The following is a 21,071-nucleotide window of genomic DNA, read 5'->3' as shown; positions in this document are numbered from 1 at the left end:
ATATCTTTATGTGTTAGCTGATACATAGAAAAATATTAAAATTTGTTAGTCCTCAGTGGTTGATACCTTTTAATGGTAACAGAAAAGATGGTAAAAAATGGCAAACTTTCAAGACTACTCAGGTCTCTTCAGCAGACATAGAATAACACAAAATCTGAAGAGACATATTATACACAACAGGACACAAGAATAATGCAGTAAATAAGACAAGTGACATGAAGCAGAACTATCAATGTGGGATGTGGAGTAAACCGTTGTGCCAGTAAATATCGAAGGAGTTCATAGAGAAGGAGTGTGCGATCACTGCAGAAGCCTCTGCCCTCTCACTGAGGCAAAGCATCATCAGTGACGCTAGTGACGTCACTGCATTCTGGGTCTTCTACGATATCGTAGGTCTGGGTCTTCTTACGATATCGGAGAGAATGAGACACAGGACAGGATGTAGGTCTGGGTCTTCTTACGATATCGGAGAGAATGAGACACAGGACAGGATGTATGTGTCAAACAAGCTCTAACTTTATTACAAAGCATAGGGTTTATATGCACCCTGGAGGCAGGAAACGGATTTACCATATATGGTTCGATTATACAATTTAACTATGCAAGCAAAAAGAAAACTAGTTTCTGTTCTCGTGATGCTTATACCTTGAAACATTTAATTAGGCGTATCTGGCTAGGAAGGACACGTTATCTTCTAGCAAGGACACGTTATTGATACAAGGAAGGAACATTCAGCTGTTGTTGTTTTGACCTAAAGTAACTGTCAAACTTATATAGCATAGATGGGGTCTTTGAACTTGAGGGGCCTCATCTTCTGCTATAACATTCCATCCTTTTGTTCCTTCATTGATCAATATGAATCTCTATATTTTCTTTTTGGTACAACACTGAATACACATTAGAAAAAGCTTAAAAACCAAATAAACCGCAAGACACATTAGCAAAACCTGAAAAATAGCTTGCACTATACCAGCCAACCACCCACCGATACCTTTAAACCAATTTGCGGGATTTAGAAAGGAAAAGGTGTTTGCCCACCAGGAATCCTGATTCTTGAGGTTGGCCTCATCATAAAGCTTCCTTAATTTTACGTCTTCTAACTTATGCTTCAGCGTCAGTACACTAGAATTGTCTATGTAATGGCAGCATGCGGGCCCTATTATCTGGCACATCCCTCCTTGTGCTGCTGTTAAATAATCTAGTACAAGGGTATGTTGGTTCGTGACAATAATCAATTGATTCTGTACTGCAAGAGAGCCGTTAACTACTTCTAAAATATCACAAATCTGATCATCAAGACAGTCCGTAGCTTCTACTAATTTATCCCACATTTGTGTCAACAAAGGGTATATAAACAATGCACTGAAAAATTTGTTTACCCCTCCCATTTGAACTATATGGGGTCTCCCACTTGGTCTTTTTTTATTGTCTGCTGATCGCTTATGCAGTGTATGTTTTGGGATAGACAAAGGATCTAGCTGGTCTGGAGTAACAATATAAGTTGCGGGTGTTCCTGTTACTCCTACTGGGAGCCACTTGAAAGCCTTGTCTCCACATACCGAATACATGGATGAGGGGAGATTCCATAATGCTGAATGTTGCAGTATTAGGCGGTGAACTAAATCAACAAACTTAGAAACATTTGACATCATACACCACCCAGGCCCTTGACCTATAGGGGAACAATAGCCAGCATCAGGATTGCCACACATAGGTGCACCTTTCTGATAACTTGAGCTTTCGTTACACTGTAGATTGCCAGGTACGTTGGCACAGGTATCACTTTTCCTGTTTTTAAAATAGACATTATTCACCCAATTAGAAGTGTGTAGATATCTTTCCAACAGGGAAAGTTTAAAGGCATCACTGCTTCCTGAAGTGGCATTAAAACTTATTTTTAATCCTTGTTCAGGTATTTTCCCTAGATCAGTAATTTTTGTTTTGTTACGAGGTACCCACTCCCCTCCTTTAAATGCTAAATACAACCTGGGAATTATTTGACCCGTCAGGTTCCCTTGCCACCACGGAAATTTTGTCCATCCTACTACGGGAATCCCAACAGTGGTATTCCACAGTCTCTGTGTGGCATTATTGGCCCAAGTATCTGAACAGTTCACCCAAAAGTTTATCTCTTCCCATGAGACTGGAACAGCGAGAAAGGGTATGCTAGTGGATGTCACAGGGGCATGTGTACATATCCAACAATTAGCAATGGTCTGGTTTTGCTCCTTTAGTCCATCGATTAGAGCAAGATGGTGTTTAATGAATCTACTGTTGTCTCCATCTGTGGTGCTCAACCTAGTCCATGCACCTGTGGTTGTAAGTATGCAGGTAAGTATAAACAATGTCATCATTCTTTGTCCGCTGGTTCTCCTAAGTATCTTTTTCCAATGGTATGCGTGGATCCAGGTCTCTTTTCCCTCTAGCTTAATGGCTGTACTTGTGGTCAGCAGAAATTGAAAGGGTCCGTCAAACCGTGGATCTAGGCTTTTCCTCACGTGTCTTTTTATAACCACCCAGTCTCGAGGTTGCAGCGTATGGCTGCTAGAGTCTTGATCTGGATCTGGAAGAGAACTGAAGACATTATCATGTATTTGCTTAATCTTTTTGTGTAAAGCCTTCACGTAGGAACTTAGCACATGGTTGTTTATTTCTAATGCTTGCGGATAGAAACACCCTAGGCTGGGTACGTTGCCAAACAATATCTCATATGGAGAGAGTCCAGTCTTTTTATTGGGCGTATATCTTACTGAAAACAGAGCAAGCGGTAAACAATCCGGCCATGGTTTTCCTGTCTCAGCCATGGCTTTCTGAATTTTTAATTTCAATGTCCCATTCAGTCTTTCCACTTTACCACTACTTTGCGGGTGATATGGGGTGTGGAATGCTTGTTGAATTCCTAGAGCTGACATGACTTCATTCATTATTTCACCTGTGAAGTTGTACCTCTGTCACTCTCAATTACCTCTGGTACCCCATACCTGCAGACCACCTCCGCAAGCAGTTTCTTTGCGGTTGCCGCAGCCGTGGCTTTGGCAATCGGGAAAGCCTCTGGCCATCCTGAGAACAAATCAATACAGACCAACACATATTCCCATGATCCTGACTTTGGCAGCTGAATATAATCAATTTGCAGTCTCTGGAATGGATAGAGGGGCCGGGGGGTGTGTTTGGGTGGTGTTTTAACTACTCTACCCTGATTATGTGTAGCACATATCATGCACCCTTGTATCAGGCTTTCTATACAGGTGGAGAATCCGGGTGCCAATGTTTCTGCATCACACTCATCACAGCCATTTTAGATTGGTGTGTCGGCCCATGTAGTATCTGGGCAGCCGCTGGGTACAGTGCCCTTGGAAGGCATCGTCGTGTCCCTTTCCCCCATACCCTATTTGCTTCCTTCAGGCATGCACCTTCCTTTAACCACTTATCAACCTCCTCCTTTTGAGCCTGAGCATGCATTTGGGATAAGATGTCCTCCGACACAAAGGGGTTTTTAGGGGCACTTAACTGACGTACTGTTGGCCCTTGTTGCGGCTTACAGGCTGCTGTTTTTGCCGCTGCATCTGCCATCGCGTTTCCTCTACTCACCTGGTCGGTGCGTCTGGTATGTGCTCTTACCTTTAGGACGGCTACTTTTTTGGGTAGTTGTAGTGCATCAATTAACTTCTGGACCGCATCAGCATTCTTAATGGGGTGTCCTGCTGCCGTCAGGAAACCTCTTGACTTCCATATGGGACCAAAATCATGCGATATACCGAATGCGTACCTAGAATCCGTGTAAATGTTAACAATACTACCTTCTGCTAGTTTACAGGCCTCGGTTAGGGCCCTAAGTTCGGCCTCTTGAGCCGAATGGTGTGGGAGCATTGGTTCTGCCTTGATTACTGCATTGAGGGAGACAACTGCATATCCAGTATGGAAAGTACCTGAATCGTCCTGATGACGGGATCCATCTACAAAAAATTCAAAATCTGCATTTTCTAATTCATGTTCAAATACAGTAGGTAAACCTGCCGTTTCTTGTGCCATCATTTGTACACAGTCATGAGGAACTTCCTCTCTTGGATCTTCCTTAAAAAGCACAGTACCTGACCCCTCCTTTAGATCCGAGGTAACAAAGTTGCTGGGTTCAAAGTAGTACACCTCTGTAAAGAAACATTGGGAGGCATTAACAGTGCACATTGTAACCTGAGATGACGTGCTGCTGAGAGGTGAGCAGGTTGCACTTGGTTTAATATAGTGTAGATGACGCGCCCCCTGGGCCTGTGCTGTGCAGGGGATACCCGGAGCCGGGCTTTCTGTAAGATGCTGGGGGTTGTAGTCTCCGTGTGGCGGCGACCCGGTCCGTGCCCAGGGCGGTCAAACCAGTGGCACTATTAGTAATGTGATAACAAATGTCCGACTACGCCACCCGTGGATTGCGGTCAATGGGGACCGCCGCTGCGCTGCAGACCACTGAGGCTGATGTTGTAAGCGCAGCCAAGTATGGGATAACTCCCCACGGGAGAAGTATTGCCTCAGGGCAGCTAGTATGGTTGATGGGAGTGATGGTGTGAGCGTCCCAGTACTGATTGTGCTGGTGCGGCGATGAAACACAGAGACGTGGGGTTGCAGTTTCCAATGCTTTACTCACAGTTGTTATTCGTGTCAATCCTGCAGGCGATGACTGCCCAAGCCGTGCTGCGTCCACCAGGTAAGGGACTCGACCAACTCCCAGGCAATTCCAGAGCATGGCACAGGGCTCCCTTCCTTTCCTTTCTCTGGTCGTCCCCACCAGTGACCCACCTTTGTCCAGCTCCCTCTGGCCTTCTGTTGGCGAAACCTATCTCCGATTTCCCTGACCCTATGCGGTATGCATTCCTGGTGGATGTAGTGAGGGGTCGCACCAAGATGTGGTCACAACCTCCGGTCTTTGGCTGAGGAATTTGTTGCCTCCACCAATTTGGGTTCCGGTACCCTGCTCTGCCAACCCGTCACCCGCAATCTCCTGGGTCCTTAGGGTTCCCTCTGTCCTCGTGTCTCTGGGCCTTTCTCTGTGTTCCTTGCTTCCTTTCTCCTCTGTTCCAGTTCCTTTCTTACTTTCCTTTCCGTTCCTTCTCCTCTCTCTTTCTGCTGTTTCTGGCCTCCACTCCAGGCCTGCCTCTGGAGCTGGGCCCAGACTGAGCCACAGCTCCCTGTCAGCCCTCTCTGGCTGAACTCCTGACTGAACTGAACTGGACTGAACACTGTTCTAAGATGGTGCCCACCTTATATACCTCCCTCTATGTGTGAGCCCAGGTGACTAGCAACCAATGGGCTCCTACCTATGCCCAGAGACCCACCTCTATCTGCTCCTACACCACTGGTTGTACTTTCCCCTCCCCACTCCAGCCAGGGACAGATGCTGTCGTGCCTGCACTCCTGTCTCGTGGGAGCACCGTTGACCTGTCCCTCGGAAATGGGGTGTGTGTGGTGCATGCAGCCTAACGAGTCCTGGTCCACACTCCATCCTTACCCGGGAGTCAGGGGCGGACACAGACTGTAGTGGGCCCCTGTGCAAGAAATTTTGGGGGGCCCCCCCTGCCCTTCATAAGGCAACAAAGTTATGTAAACATAACCCCCCATGTGCATCTCTCACCCCCCCATGTGCAGCTCTCATCCCACCCATGTGCAGCTCTCACCCCCCGTGCATCTCTCATCCCCCCCATGTGCATCTCTCATCCCCCCCATGTGCATCTCTCATCCCCCCATGTGCATCTCTCATCCCCCCATGTGCATCTCTCACCCCCCCATGTGCATCTCTCACCCCCCCATGTGCATCTCTCACCCCCCATGTGCATCTCTCACCCCCCCATGTGCATCTCTCACCCCCCCATGTGCTTCTCTCACCCCCCCATGTGCATCTCTCACCCCCCCATGTGCATCTCTCACCCCCCCATGTGCATCTCTCATCCCCCTGTGCATCTCTGATTCCCCCCACTCCTAGTTAATTAATTGTATTTAAAAAAAATAAAACTTGTTATACTTACCCCCATGCAATCCCTGCAGAATCCTGGCGCTCGTCCACGTCGCTGCCACCAGGTTCTCCTGATGTTCTGCCATGTGACGGCGCCACATACATAGCCATCAGCTTTTGTTTTGGCCAAAAGATTTTTAAAGCCGCCACCACGATAAGGTAGACTCTTCTGGGCGGGCCCTACTCTAACCTATTAAAATTTTCTTAAAATATCCAATACTCTTTTTAGATATATTTTTATTTAGTTTTCTTTAAGGGAATGTGTCATATACATTTTTTTTTTAAATGACCAATAATACCACATACAGGGAATACCGCCACACCATGACCAGACCACATATTACCACAACATAGTGACCGAATAATACCACACAGAAGGGAGAAAAACTGCCACACCATGACCAGACCACATATTACCACTACATTACTAATATTACCACCACATTACTAATATTACCATAAGTGTCATTATACACGGGAGCTCTATACATGATATGTATAACGTAAGTGTCCAGGTAATATAGTGATCACCAGTGACATTATACACAGGAGCTCTGTATATAGTGTCAGTGTACAGGTAATACAGTGATCATCAGTGACATTATACACAGGAGCTCTGTATATAGTGTCAGTGTACAGGTAATACAGGGATCACCAGTGACATTATACACAGGAGCTCTGTATATAGTGTCAGTGTACAGGTAATACAGTGATCACCAGTGAAATTATACACAGGAGCTCTGTATATAGTGTCAGTGTACAGGTAATACAGTGATCACCAGTGACATTATACACAGGAGCTCTGTATATAGTGTCAGTGTACAGGTAATACAGTGATCACCAGTGACATTATACACAGTGTACATGTAATAGACTGACTCACCGGTGACGTCTCTAGGTGAAGTCCTTCATCTTCGCTTTTCTCCTTCATCCAGCACAGACCGCCATCACGTCTTCCAGCCAGGACTCGTCTCTGCATAAAATAACACAGTTATCTAGAGCACATTCCCCAACTTCTACATTACGCAGCTGAATACAGACGTGCATCCACCATCAATATATGGTTAGTTATTATGCAACCTACCATTCCAAATATAAATTGTAATCCACCACTGTGCCCCCATTAACTGTAAATAGGCACTTAATATATAATTTAATTAGAACCTCTACTCTTTCCGCCAATTTGTTACCAGTCACACTCCTGCATCCGCAACGCCCCCTACTCTATACTTCCTGCTCCCCGCATTCAATATTTACATGCACCCCCTGCCCCAATTCATTATATCATGTCCGTGCTCTCCCCACCCCATCATCATTTATCATTTACTCTCCCCCACCCCACATTCGTTATGTGCAGCTCATTATCCCCCTACTCCCAATTCCCCCATGTGCAGCTCTCAAACCCCCCCATGTGCAGCTCTCATCCCCCCCATGTGCACATCTCTCACCCCCTCCCCCACATGTGCCCCTCTCTCATCCCCCTCCACCACATGTGCACCTCTCTCACCCCCCCCACATGTGCATCTCCCATCCCCCCCACCACATGTGCATCTCCCATCCCCCCCCCACACATGTGCATCTCCCATCTCCCCCCCCCACACATGTGCATCTCCCATCTCCCCCCCCACACATGTGCATCTCCCATCTCCCCCCACACACACATGTGCATCTCCCATCTCCCCCCCCACACACATGTGCATCTCCCATCTCCCCCCCCCACACACATGTGCATCTCCCATCCCCCCCCACACACATGTGCATCTCCCATCCCCCCCCCCACACACATGTGCATCTCCCATCTCCCCCCCCACACACACACATGTGCATCTCCCATCTCCACCCCACACACACACACACACACACACATGTGCATCTCCCATCTCTCCACTCCTAGTTAATTGTATTTTAAAAAAAATAAAACTTGTTATACTTACCCCCATGCGATCCCTGCAGAATCCTGGCGCTCGTCCAAATCGCTGACAGCAGGTTCTCCTGACTTCCGGCCATGTGACGGCACCGTCACATGACCGGAAGTCAGGGGAATCATGAAGGCGCTGCTGCAACAGCGCAGCTCAGCGCTGAAATGTCCCGGACCCGGCGCATAGCATGGGGCCGGGGGCCCCATGAGGAGAGAGACGCACAAGAGGGGGGCCCCCGAGGGGGCCCCTACCGGCCGGACCCCATACTGGAGTCAGGGCAGTCATGCCCTGATGGCGGCCCTGCTGGAGGCTGGAGGGGCCCCCTCTCCCTCGGGGCCCCCGTTCAATGAACCGGCTGCACGGGCGGTAGTTCCGCCCCTGCCGGGAGTGGAATATCACACCTCTGGTTTGAGATGCAATACCCCTGTAGCAGCCGAGCCCTCGGGGTGCTACATAGACATCATGAGGTGTTAGCACGGTGAGCGGGTGGTCAAGAACAATGTCTGCGGATTTATGGAGTAATAGTCCAACAGCATGCAGAGCACGTACGCAGGATGGTGCACCTCTGGCTACCGCATCTAATCTGCCACTAAAGGCAACAGGTCTCTGATTATCACCGTGTGTTTGAGTTAAAACTCCTGCTGCATGTCCAGCTTGTTCATGAAGGTACAGAGTAAATGGGAGCTCATAATTAGGGGTACCAAAAGCTGGAGCGGCCAAAATACGTTTTTTGAGAGAATGAAAACAGTCTATTGCCTCTGGTGTTAGTACAAAAGGTGTTGGAGTAAGACAGTCATAGAGGGGCTGCATTAAAACAGAGACGGCATGAATCCACTGTCTGCAATAGGAAACAAGTCCAAGAAAAGTTCTGAGGGCTGCAACATTAATGGGGACGGTGAATGCCTGTACTGCTTGTTTGCGTGCATTTGTTAAATGGCGGGCTCCTGGTGTAATGCAATGTCCCAAAAAGGTGACTGAAGATTTACAAAACTGAAGCTTATCTTTCGATGCCTTGCAGCCAGCGTGATAGAGAAACAACATAAGCGATATAGTTGCACTATGACATTGTTTCCTAGAAGGGGCACAAATGAGCAGGTCATCGACATATTGCAAAACAACGATATGTGGTTCAGACCATCCCTCCAGTATTTCCTGCAGACTTGCAGTGTACATTGTGGGTGAATTCTGGGCACCCTGTGGCAACACTGTCCATGTATATTGACTACCCTGGAATGTGAAAGCAAACAGGTACTGGCAGTCAGGATGTAATGGTACACTGAAAAATGCGTTTGCCAAATCGATCACTGAAAAGCAAAGAGAGTTAGAAGGTATATGTGACAGAAGAGTATGAGGGTTGGGCACAACTGGTGTTAGAAGTTCTGTGGCTTTGTTAACCAACCGGAGGTTATGGACCATTCTATATGCGGCTGGTTGTCCTGGCACGCTCTTTTTCTTTACTGGGAACAGGGGAGTGTTGCAAGGGGACTGGGTTTTTACTAGGACTCCCCTGTGTAGTAATTTTTGGACTTGCTGGGCTATGGCATTCTCCTGAGCCGAGCTAAGGGGATACTGCCTCTGTTGAGGTAAGATTGCTCCTGGTTTTAATTTTACCATTAGTGGTTGAACTCTTAACCTACCAACATCTGTTTTGTCTGAAGCCCAAAAATCATGTGGCACAGCATACTCCAATATCGGGGGAAACTCATTTGTCTCTTCTATGCTGGCAATATCTAGTGACATAATTTTGCGAAGGGTACTTGGTTTTAAACCTGGGGTCATGGTGACAGTGCCATCGGGATGATATTCAATATGTGCTTGTAATTGGGACAACACATCATTTCCCAAAAGGTTACATTGGCCTTGGGGCAATACCATGAGCTGGCTATGTACAGTCATGGCAACATCCGGGTCACCAGACAGCAGAAAGATTTTTTGGACATGCGCAGTTCATCTCCAAACAATCTTCTCCCTGTCCAGCGTTGACAGCCTGCATGGCACAGGGATGGTGCTGCATTCGTGTGCCATGCATGCGATCAGAGAAAAAAAAGTGAAAGTCCCATAGTGGGACAAAGTAATAAAGTATAAAAACTATCAGAAAGTGAGAAAAAAAAAAATAATAATCCACCAAAAATAAAAATATAATGTACCCATCAATAAATATTATTATAAAAAAAAATAAAAAAAAACAATAAAAGTACACATATTTGGTATCGCCGCGTCCGGAACAACCTGACCTATAAAACTGTCCCACGAGTTAACCCCTTCAGTGAACACAGTAAAAAAAAAAAAAAAAACAAGCAAAAAACATGCTTTATCACCATACTGCCAAGCAAAAAATGGAATAACACGCGATCAAAATGACAAATATAAATAAAAATGGTACCGCTGAAAACGTCATCTCGTCCCACAAAAAACAAGCCGCAATACAGCTCCATCAGCCGAAAAATAAAAAAGTTATAGCTCTCAGAATAAAGCTATGGTAAAAAATATTTTTTTCTATAAAATTGCTTTTATTATGTAAAAGTGCAAAACATAGAAAAACTATATAAATGTGGTACCGCTGTAAACTTACTGACCCGAAGAATAAAGCTGCCTTATCAATTTTACCACACGCGGAACAGAATAAAAAAAAACAAAAAAAACAATTCCTGAATTGTTGGTTTTTGTTTATTCTGCCTCCCAAAAATCGGAATAGAAAGCGATCAAAAAATGTCACGTGCCTGAAAATGGCACCAATAACAACATCAACTCATCCCGCAAAAAACGAGCCGTCACATGACTGTCTCCCAAAATCTGGAAAAATTATAGCTCTCAAAATATGGCGATGCAAAAACTAGATTTTACAAAAAATGCGTCTTTTAGTGTGTGACAGCTGTCAGTCATAAAAACCCCATATGATTCTGGTATTGCTGTAATCACACCGACCCGAAGAATAAAGTCGTCTAATCACTTATACCGCACGAGGAACGGCGTAAAAAATAAACTCTCGGGTTAGGGTTGGGCTAGGGTTAGGGCTGGGTTTGGGGTTAGGGTTGTGATGGGGTTGGGATTTTTTTCAAAAGTAAGAAAAAAAGATGACGATATGGCGACTAGTGTTGAGCGCAAGTGCTCGCTACTTGAGTTTGCATCGGGTGCTTGGGTATGCATTGAGTATCGTGGGTATTTGAGTGACATGCTCGAGTCTCCGCCCCATATGCTTCGCGGCCAAAAAACTTTGCGGGGATTGCCTGCCATGCACGAGCGATCCCCGCATGGTTTTTTTTGGGTGTCTAATAACCGTGAAACATGCGGAGCAGGGACTCGAGCATGTCACTCGAGCACACGCTGTACATGGTGCATACCTGAGTACCCGATGTAAACTCAAGTAGCGAGCACTTGCGCTCAAGACTAATGACAACTTATTCAATATGATGACCTAATGTTATCAAATTCTGTGTCGTACCTCTGGGTTCAAAATGTTCACTATACACCTTAATAAAATCCTTGAGGGGTATAGTTTCTAAAATGGGGTCACTTGTGGGGGAGCTCCACTGTTTAGGCACATCAGGGGCTCTCCAAACGCAACATGGTGTCCGCTAACAATTTGAGCCGACAATTTGTTAGCGGATACCATGTTGCATTTGAAGAGTCCCTGTGTGCCCAAACATTGGAGCTCCCCCACAAGTGACCCCATTTTGGAAACTAGACCCCCCAAGGCACACTATGCATCTAGATAGGTGCCTTGGGGGGTCTAGTTTCCAAAATGGGGTCACTTGTGGGGGAGCTCCAATGTTTGGGCACACAGAGGCTCTCCAAACGCAACATGGCGTCCGCTAATTATTCAAGCAAATTTTACAATCAAAAAGTCAAATGGCGCTCCTTCCCTTCTGAGCCCTGCCGTGCGCCCAAACAGTGTTTTTTCCCCACATATGGGGTATCTGCGTGCCCAGGGGAAATTGCACAACAAATTTTGGGGTCCATTTTTTCTTGTTACCCCTGTGAAAATAAAAAAAAATTGGGTCTAAAGTAACATTTTTGTGAAAAAAGTTAAATGTTCATTTTTTTCTTCCACATTCCGAAAATTCCTGTGAAGCACCTGAAGGGTTAATAAAGTTCTTGAATGTGGTTTTGAGCACCTTGAGGGGTGCAGTTTTTAGAATGGTGTCACTTTTTGGTATTTTCTGTCATAAAGACCTCTCAAAGTGACTTCAAATGTGATGTGGTCCCTAAAAAAATGGTTTTGTAAATTTTGTTGGAAAAATGAGAAATCGCTGGTCAACTTTTAACCCTTATAGCTCCCTAACAAAAAAAAATTTTGGTTCCAAAATTGTGCTGATGTAAAGTAGACATGTGGGAAATGTTATTTATTAACTCTTTTGTGTGACATATCCCTCTGATTTAAGGGCATAAAAATTCAAATTTTGAAAATTGCTAAATTTTCAAAATTTTCGCCACATTTCCATTTTTTTCACAAATAAATGCAAGTGATATCGAAGAAATTTTACCACAATCATGAAGTACAATATGTCACGAAAAAACAGTCTCAGAATCAGGGAGATCCGTTGAAGCGTTCCAGAGTAATTACCTCATAAAGTGACAGTGGCCAGAATTGTAAAAATTGGCCTGGTCATTAACGTGCAAACCACCCTCGGGGGTTAAGGGGTTAAACAATATTTTACCTAACAAAATGAATCCTCTGTGATCCCCTGCTGTAATGTCTGTATTGTCTTTTGCTTCTTCCCCTGCCCAGGAGATGTGATATGTTCCGTACACGGTCAGACACAGACAATTATTAAAATGAACTTTTGTTCATGGGAAAAACCCTTTAAGGATTGGAAAACTGTTCCTGCTATAATGTTAACTTGTGTTACAGATGAGGACATTAATCGTATAAAAGGTACATGTGGCATTTTAACAATAACTGTTATTGAATGTATCTTTGATTGTAGGCAAAGGTGACCTGATTGGATGTGAGGTTTCTTTTGAGGACTCCGTGATTAAAGCAAATGCGGATGTCAAAGGATTGACATATTGTGACCTTCAGGGGATCAGTCTGAAGGGACTTCGTGACACGCTATCACTATATCCAGAATATTCATATAAATTCACAAGTCAGATCACACAGCAGCTCAGTTACAACTTGGGAAGCAGCAGATGTGAGCCGGAGGTAAGCACCACCAACCAGCAATACAGCCAAAATGGCAGTGATTTCTATTAAAGTGGATCTCATGTTACGGTACTAGAATTTCTCAAATATTCTTAAAATGTTCTTAATATTTTCAAATTCCTTCATCTTAAAGACTTTCAAAAAAGAAATTTAGCTTTCCAGGCTAAAATAGATTTTTGCACTGTTAAAGGGCATTAAACCAATGGCTGACTGCAGTGATATGCTAATCCCACTGATAAGAATGTGGCTATTGACTGGCAGCAGTAGTTACATGCTGAAAAGTATCCTTAGAGACAGGTAGAAAATGACCAGGGAAAAGACATTTTGTAACTGGCAATGGAATACAGAGTATTTGAGGCATGTACGAGAAATGTTCCATTTTAATTAATCGGAGTTGAAGCAAAGGAGGAGAATATGGAAGTCTAGAGTACCTAAAATTGGTTTATAAAGCGGATCTGCCAGTTTCCCAGACATGGCTGCTTGAAATGTTTCACAAATTTTGCTACTTTTGTCGTTTTTGGTCAGTTCTGGACAGCTACATCAACTTATTTAAAAGTAAGTAGAGCTCGGCAAGACAAGACGTGGGTGAGTGCGCCCGACTAATTTAGCATAATTTACACGCCAAAGGTGATGTAAATTACTACAGAAATGTACGCCAGTCCCTGAATGGCATACTTTTATAACGGTGGCGAACCGCAGCTAAGAGATGCGCCAAATTCATAATGAGGACAATGCTTAATTAATTTGGCGCATTTCACTCCAGCGCTTCTTTCATCATGACTAGCGTTAGCATTCCTCTTGGCAATAGGGTTTGGATAGTATATGAAAGTATATGAACGTACATTATTGACAAGAGGCTATATTGAAGAGAATCTGTCACCATGAAAATGCCGTACAATCTGCAGGCACCATGTTATAGAGCAGGAGAAGCTGAATAGATTGGTATATAGTTTTTGTGAGAAAAGAATCAGTATAACCTGTGTTTTAATCATTTTAAGCCTCTGCTCTTTTCTGTGATTTTCGGTACTATGTAGTAACTGCTCAATGGTGCTCTATGTTCTAGAGTGAAATCCATATGCAGCAGTATCGCATGAAGGATCCAGCAGAAGACGTGTCATCGAATGTAAATGCTTCTCTGCTTACCCCAAAGTCATCTCCCCGACTTCGATTCTCCCCATCTCGGTTTTCGAATTACAGCACTGAAAATAGGTCTCAGGAAGTGACTCCCATTCACACACCTCGAAAGAGTTGTGCTACTGAACTGCAAATACCACTTATCCCTTGTACCCGGCCACCAGATCTAAGCCCAAGGTAAGAGGTCAGGAAATGGTTTACTTCTAGCTAGGAAGGCTCGAAATCAAGATTGTCAAGAGTTATGTATAAACATTGTGGGTTTTGTTTGAAATTTCTAAAAATCTCTGATGGGAATGAAATATTGCACGTGTTCTTATTAGAATTATGTGCACAAGACTTGGCAATCATGCACATGTCCCTGTTGGTATCTATAAATGAGACGTTCCTGGCCCCATTCACATTCAAATAACGCTTTACATACAGTGGGGAAAATAAGTATTGGATACACTGCCGATTTTGCAAGTTTTCCCACCTACAAAGAATGGAGAGGTGGGTAATTTTTATTCTAGGTACACTTCAACTGTGAGAGACAGAATCTAAAAAAAAATCAGAAAATCAAATTGTAAGATTTTTACATAATTCATTTGCATTTTATTGCATGAAATAAGTATTTAGAAAAACAGAACTTAATATTTGGTACAGAAGCCTTTGTTTGCAATTACAGCGCTCAGAAAGTTTCCTGTAGTTCTTGACCAGGTTTGCACACACTGAAGCAGGGATTTTGGCTCACTCCTCCATACAGATCTTCTCCGGATCTTTCAGGTTTCGGGGCTGTCGCTGGGCAACATTGAGTTTCAGCTCCCTCCAAAGATTTTCTATTGGGTTCAGGTCTGGAGACTGGCTAGGCCACTCCAGGACCTTGAAATGCTTCTTATGGAGGCACTCGTTAGCTGCCCTGGCTGCCAAGCTATCTCCCCCATCTGCTTATTATTCCACCAAATCCCCACCTATGTCCACGTTTACCATATTTCCCCCCCTCCCCGCAAGTCACAGGGTCCTGTGACGTGCACTTTTTTCCCTCACCTCCCGGCGCATGCGCAAAGCGCGGCTAACAGGGAGCGTGCTATGTTTCCTCCCGGGCCCGTTTGGCTGAGCACAGTGCCACAGTACTCTATTGCGCAGGCGCCAGGGAGTCACTGTGACGTCACAGTGCAGGGAGGGGCGGGGAATATGGTAATCATGAACATAGGTGGGGATGTGGTGGAATAATAAGCAGAAGGACGGAGATAGCTTGGCGCCCGGTGGACTCCAAGCCTGTGAAAAACCAAGGAGATAAAACTACATTTCCCTGCATTCAGACCTCTACCATGGGCCATACAGGTAAGTATAGATTTACTTTTCTATACCTCGTATGGCCATAGTAGAGGTCTGATAAATCCAAAGTGGTGACAGATTCCCTTTAAATAATGGCAGAATTTTGGTGCAACTGTGGCAGCGCTAAAATTATGTGACTTTTGGCGTTCTCACGCCATTTGCACCCACCTCTGGAGCTTGAACAGGATAGGGGCATGTTATTGGCTTCATCACAAGCCTTACTCCAGCAGAAGCTGTTGTACGATTTGTGGCGAGGCGCACACGGAGATGTGCGCCACTCATCCGGCACTCCTGATTCAAGAAGAGGCATACACGACTTCATGAATCATAAGTGTCTGACTACAGCACATCTCCTCATCAAGACCGGCGTCATCAACATCAGATTTGATAAATCGGACCCTTAGTTCAACCACAATTTTAAGGGCAACCTCTGCTTAAACTAAAAATGACTATAAACTATTGTAAAGTTGTTTTCTGACTAGGGATATTTACCTCTTATCCACAGGATAGATAACACATGTCTGATTGATGGGGGACCCACCAATTATTGGAAAAGGGGCCCATTAGTCAAACAAAGAGAAGGCGTTTTATTTAATTTCTATGGGACTGATGAAGACAACTGAGGGTTGCGCTTCCAACACATACTTAGCCTTTTTCAGCAGAGGCTAATTATACAGCCCTGTCCTATACACAGAGCTTACAAAAGTTAATTTTGTATACGGTAAAGTTAATGAAAATCACATGTTTACTGTTGATCTTTTTACAGGGTCGTGGATGGGAAAGAAGGGACTACTGGGTTGGTCCAGCAGAAATTCACATTTTCAACCTGCAGCAGCCTTCAAAACACTTCAGGTAAGACAAACGTGGAAACAAGAAATGAATCAGGCTATACACTGGGAAGAAGGCCAAGCCTGCTAAAACCAATAAGAAAGGCTGCTAACATCAGAATTCTGGAAAGAAATGCAATGAAAAGAACATTCTTGTATCAGTACTTTGATGTTCCTGTCTAGAAAAATATATAGAAGACTCAGTCTATCAGTGGGATGAGCAATGATACGCAGTCTCTGAAGCTGTGAGAGGATAGTTACGTTTTGGGATTAAGGATACTATTCTAACAAAGAGGTTCATAGGCCCACACTTGATATTTCTTCATGTAGACAGTAGAAACATTTACAGTCATATGAAAAAGTTTGGGCACCCCTATTAATCTTAAGCTTAATGTTTTATAAAAATTGGTGTTTTTGCAACAGCTATTTCAGTTTGATATATGTAATAACTGTTGGATACAGTAATGCTTCTGCCTTGAAATGAGGTTTATTGTACTAACAGAAAATGTGCAATCTGCATTCAAACAAAATTTGACAGGTGCATAAGTATGGGCACCTCACCAGAAAAGTGACATTAATATTTAGTAGATCCTCCTTTTGCAAAAATAACAGCCTCTAGTCGCTTCCTGTAGCTTTTAATGAGTTCCTGGATCCTGGATGAAGGTATTTTTGACCATTCCTCTTTACAAAACAATTCCAGTTCAGTTAAGTTTGATGGTCGCCGAGCATGGACAGCCTCTTCAAATGATCCCACAGATGTTCAATGATATTCAGGTCTGGGGACTGGGATGGCCATTCCAGAACATTGTAATTGTTCCTCTGCATGAATGCCTGAGTAGATTTGGAGCGGTGTTTTGGATCATTGTCTTGCTGAAAGATCCATCCACTGCGTAACTTCAACTTTATCACTGATTCTTGAACACTATTGCCAAGAATCTGCTGATACTGAGTGGAATCCATGCCTCCCTCAACTTTAACAAGATTCCCAGTGCCGGCATTGACCACACAGCCCTAAAGCATGATGGAACCTCCACCAAATTTTACTGTGGGTAGCAAGTGTTTTTCTTGGAATGCTGTGTTTTTTTGCCACCATGCATAACGCCTTTTTGTATGACCAAACAACTCAATCTTGGTTTCATCAGTCCACAGGACCTTCTTCCAAAAAGAAATAGGCTTCTTCAAATGTGCTTTTGCATACCTCAGCCGACTCTGTTTGTGCGTACTTGCAGAAACGGCTTCTTTCGCATCACTCTCCCATACAGCTTCTCCTTGTGCAAAGTGCGTTGTATAGTTGACCGATGCACAGTGACACCATCTGCAGCAAGTTGATGCTGCAGCTCTCTGGAGGTGGTCTGAGGATTGTCCTTGACTGATCTCACCATTCTTCTTCTCTGCCTTTCTGATGTTTTTCTTGTCCTGACACTTCTGGCCTTTAGAAGAACTGTCCCTATGTTCTTCCATTTCCTTACTATGTTCCTCACAGTGGAAACTGACAGGTTAAATCTCTGAGACAGCTTTTTGTATCCTTCCCCTGAACAACTATGTTGAATAATCTTTGTTTTCAGATCATTTGACAGTTGTTTTGAGGAGCCCATGATGCCACTCTTCAGAGGAGATTCAAACAGGAGAACAACTTGCAAGTGGCCACTTTAAGTAGCTTTTCTCATGATTGCATACACCTGGCTATAAAGTTCAAAGCTCAATGAGGTTACAAAACCAAAAAAAGTGCTTTAGTAAGTCAGTAAAAAGTAGGCAGGAGTATTTAAAACAAGAAAATGATAAGGGTGCCCATACTTATGCACAGGTCAAATTTTGTTTGAATGCAGATTGCACATTTTCTGTTAGCACAATAAACCTCATTTCAAGGCAGAAACATTACTGTGTCCAACAGTTATTACATATATCAAACTGAAATAGCTGTTGCAAAAACACCAATTTTTATAAAACATTAAGCTTAAGATTAATAGGGGTGCCCAAACTTTTTGATATGACTGTACACACCTTAACAGTGAAATTGCAATTCCAAGAAAAAGTCGTGGAATTATGAAAATCGCAGGAATGATAGACATTTTCACGTTATACAAATGATAAAAAAATGGAACAAAGTTTTCGAAACCTCTTGATTAATTTAGCATCATGTATTAGTCTCACATGCAAAAATGCTTGTGCTTGCATGCCTTTCCACGCTATCATTGAGGTTATTAATGTTTGTCTGTCATGCTGAGTGCACTTGGGCATGCAACTCATCAAGATCCGCTGCTGGCAGCTGCCTTTGCAATTACGTGAAAGACAAAAGTGGGACTCAATGTTGAAAATAGACCTACATTCCAACCTCAAATGCCATCTTGCTCTGCACCATGATAGTCTTTGAGGACAGTGGTGTGAGGTCAGTAGAAAACCTGTAGCTGGAAGTCTTACTCGTAGCCCTACGTTTGACACTGTTTGACACTTTAGGCTTGGTATAGGATGTTCAATTTTATGTGCAGAACAGAATTGATCACTACACACCATTCTTCTAGCTTGATAACCTGATGAATAGTGATGACGAGCATGCTCGTTACTCGAAACTTATGAGCATGCTCGGGTGTTTTCCGAGTATCTTCAGCGTGCTCGGGTGTTATGTTTGAGTCACTCCATGCGCATTAATTGCGACTGACAGCTTTAATACATGTGAGGAATGCCTAACAGTCGCATGGAGTGACTCAAACATAACACCCGAGCACGCTGAAGATACTCGGCAAGCACCTGAGCATGCTGTTTCTTAGGCATCCCTCACATGTATTAAAGCTGTCAAACAGTCGCAATTCATGCACACGGGAGTTACTCAAACATAACTACCGAGCACGCTGAAGATACTCAGCAAGCACCTGAGCATGCTCTCCGAAAGGGTTAACAGAACATATTCGCTCATCACTACTGTCCATGCAGAGGTTCGCCTGTGTGCACCTCTTTTCGTTGTTCCATGTTGCCGTTTTTCTGCCAACCACTGGGACATACGACGTTGCACAGTGCTGACATCCCGTAGTATGTGCATAGCTAACTGTCAAAGTGATAAACTAAGTGATAATTGGCACGTCAAACAGGGGGCATCGCACAATCATCCCACAAGACTTGAGTTGATTTTTGAGGTTTCATGTGGCTATAAAAGTTTTTGCTTTCAATCTTGCTTTTTTGCCTCTCCAACATGCCACGGTTTGGAGCTAGATGCTTAAACATTCGATCATTTGCGGCTCTTGGCGACACCCAATACTTCTTCAATTTGCATAACCTTATGGCGTGTACTTTTTGTTGTTACAATTTCAATGTTGAGGAGTGTATATTTTTTAAGCTGATGAGGGGGATTATGTTAGTTTTTATGACAGGAAAGCAAACTATAATATAAAACTGGCTTCAGCCGAGCTGCCCTACGGCCCAGAAGTTATAAAAATTATATAAGATATCTCGTTTTTCTAGAAGTGAGGACAGGTAACACATTGAGTGGATACTAAGGAAAGCCGAAGAATAGAAAGAACTGATCACCTTTGAGTGCACAAACCAGGAATCACAGTGTCTACTTGAAAAGGTCACATATAAATGAAATACATAATGACCACACTTGGGCGGTGCGTGAAAATGGCATGAGAACGCAAAAATGAATACACTAGGTATTCAATAAATCTGGATAATCATTGACTCAAGAGGCAGACAACTGGTTGAGGTAGGGAGATGGGAAGAGAAATGGAAGGGGATGTAATAAAATGTATGTATGTATGTACAGTCATATCAAAAAGTTTGGGCACCCCTATTAATCTTAAGCTTAATGTTTTATAAAAATTGGTGTTTTTGCAACAGCTATTTCAGTTTGATATATGTAATAACTGTTGGACACAGTAATGTTTCTGCCTTGAAATGAGGTTTATTGTGCTAACAGAAAATGTGCAATCTGCATTCAAACAAAATTTGACAGGTGCATAAGTATGGGCACCCTTATCATTTTCTTGTTTTAAATACTCCTACCTACTTTTTACTGACTTACTAAAGCACTTTTTTTGGTTTTGTAACCTCATTGAGCTTTGAACTTTATAGCCAGGTGTATGCAATCATGAGAAAAGCTACTTAAAGTGGCCACTTGCAAGTTGTTCTCCTGTTTGAATCTCCTCTGAAGAGTGGCATCATGGGCTCCTCAAAACAACTGTCAAATGATCTGAAAACAAAGATTATTCAACATAGTTGTTCAGGGGAAGGATACAAAAAGCTGTCTCAGAGATTTAACCTGTCAGTTTCCACTGTGAGGAACATAGTAAGGAAATGGAAGAACATAGGGACAGTTCTTGTTAAGGCCAGAAGTGTCAGGACAAGAAAAACATCAGAAAGGCAGAGAAGAAGAATGGTGAGATCAGTCAAGGACAATCCTCAGACCACCTCCAGAGAGCTGCAGCATCAACTTGCTGCAGATGGTGTCACTGTGCATCGGTCAACTATACAACGCACTTTGCACAAGGAGAAGCTGTATGGGAGAGTGATGCGAAAGAAGCCGTTTCTGCAAGTACGCACAAACAGAGTCGGCTGAGGTATGCAAAAGCACATTTGAAGAAGCCTATTTCTTTTTGGAAGAAGGTCCTGTGGACTGATGAAACCAAGATTGAGTTGTTTGGTCATACAAAAAGGCGTTATGCATGGTGGCAAAAAAACACAGCATTCCAAGAAAAACACTTGCTACCCACAGTAAAATTTGGTGGAGGTTCCATCATGCT

General features: G+C 43.8%; 1 protein-coding gene across 2 annotated transcripts in view; it reads left to right on the top strand.

The window, feature by feature from the left end:
* Positions 1-21,071, top strand: part of KCNH3 (potassium voltage-gated channel subfamily H member 3) — a 159,225-nt gene that overhangs the window by 135,657 nt on the left and 2,497 nt on the right. For both annotated transcript variants that reach the window (XM_073663768.1, XM_073663767.1), the window contains exons 12-14: positions 12,846-13,063; positions 14,127-14,374; positions 16,278-16,363. In XM_073663768.1, coding sequence (XP_073519869.1) covers positions 12,846-13,063; positions 14,127-14,374; positions 16,278-16,363 — 552 coding nt within the window. The remainder of the gene's footprint in view (positions 1-12,845; positions 13,064-14,126; positions 14,375-16,277; positions 16,364-21,071) is intronic.

The sequence above is a fragment of the Phyllobates terribilis genome, unplaced genomic scaffold (assembly GCF_046119375.1).
Source record: "Phyllobates terribilis strain yellow unplaced genomic scaffold, ASM4611937v1 Scaffold_2__4_contigs__length_985480577, whole genome shotgun sequence".
Taxonomy (NCBI): Eukaryota; Metazoa; Chordata; class Amphibia; order Anura; family Dendrobatidae; genus Phyllobates; species Phyllobates terribilis.
This window is presented reverse-complemented; position numbering and strand designations above follow the sequence as displayed.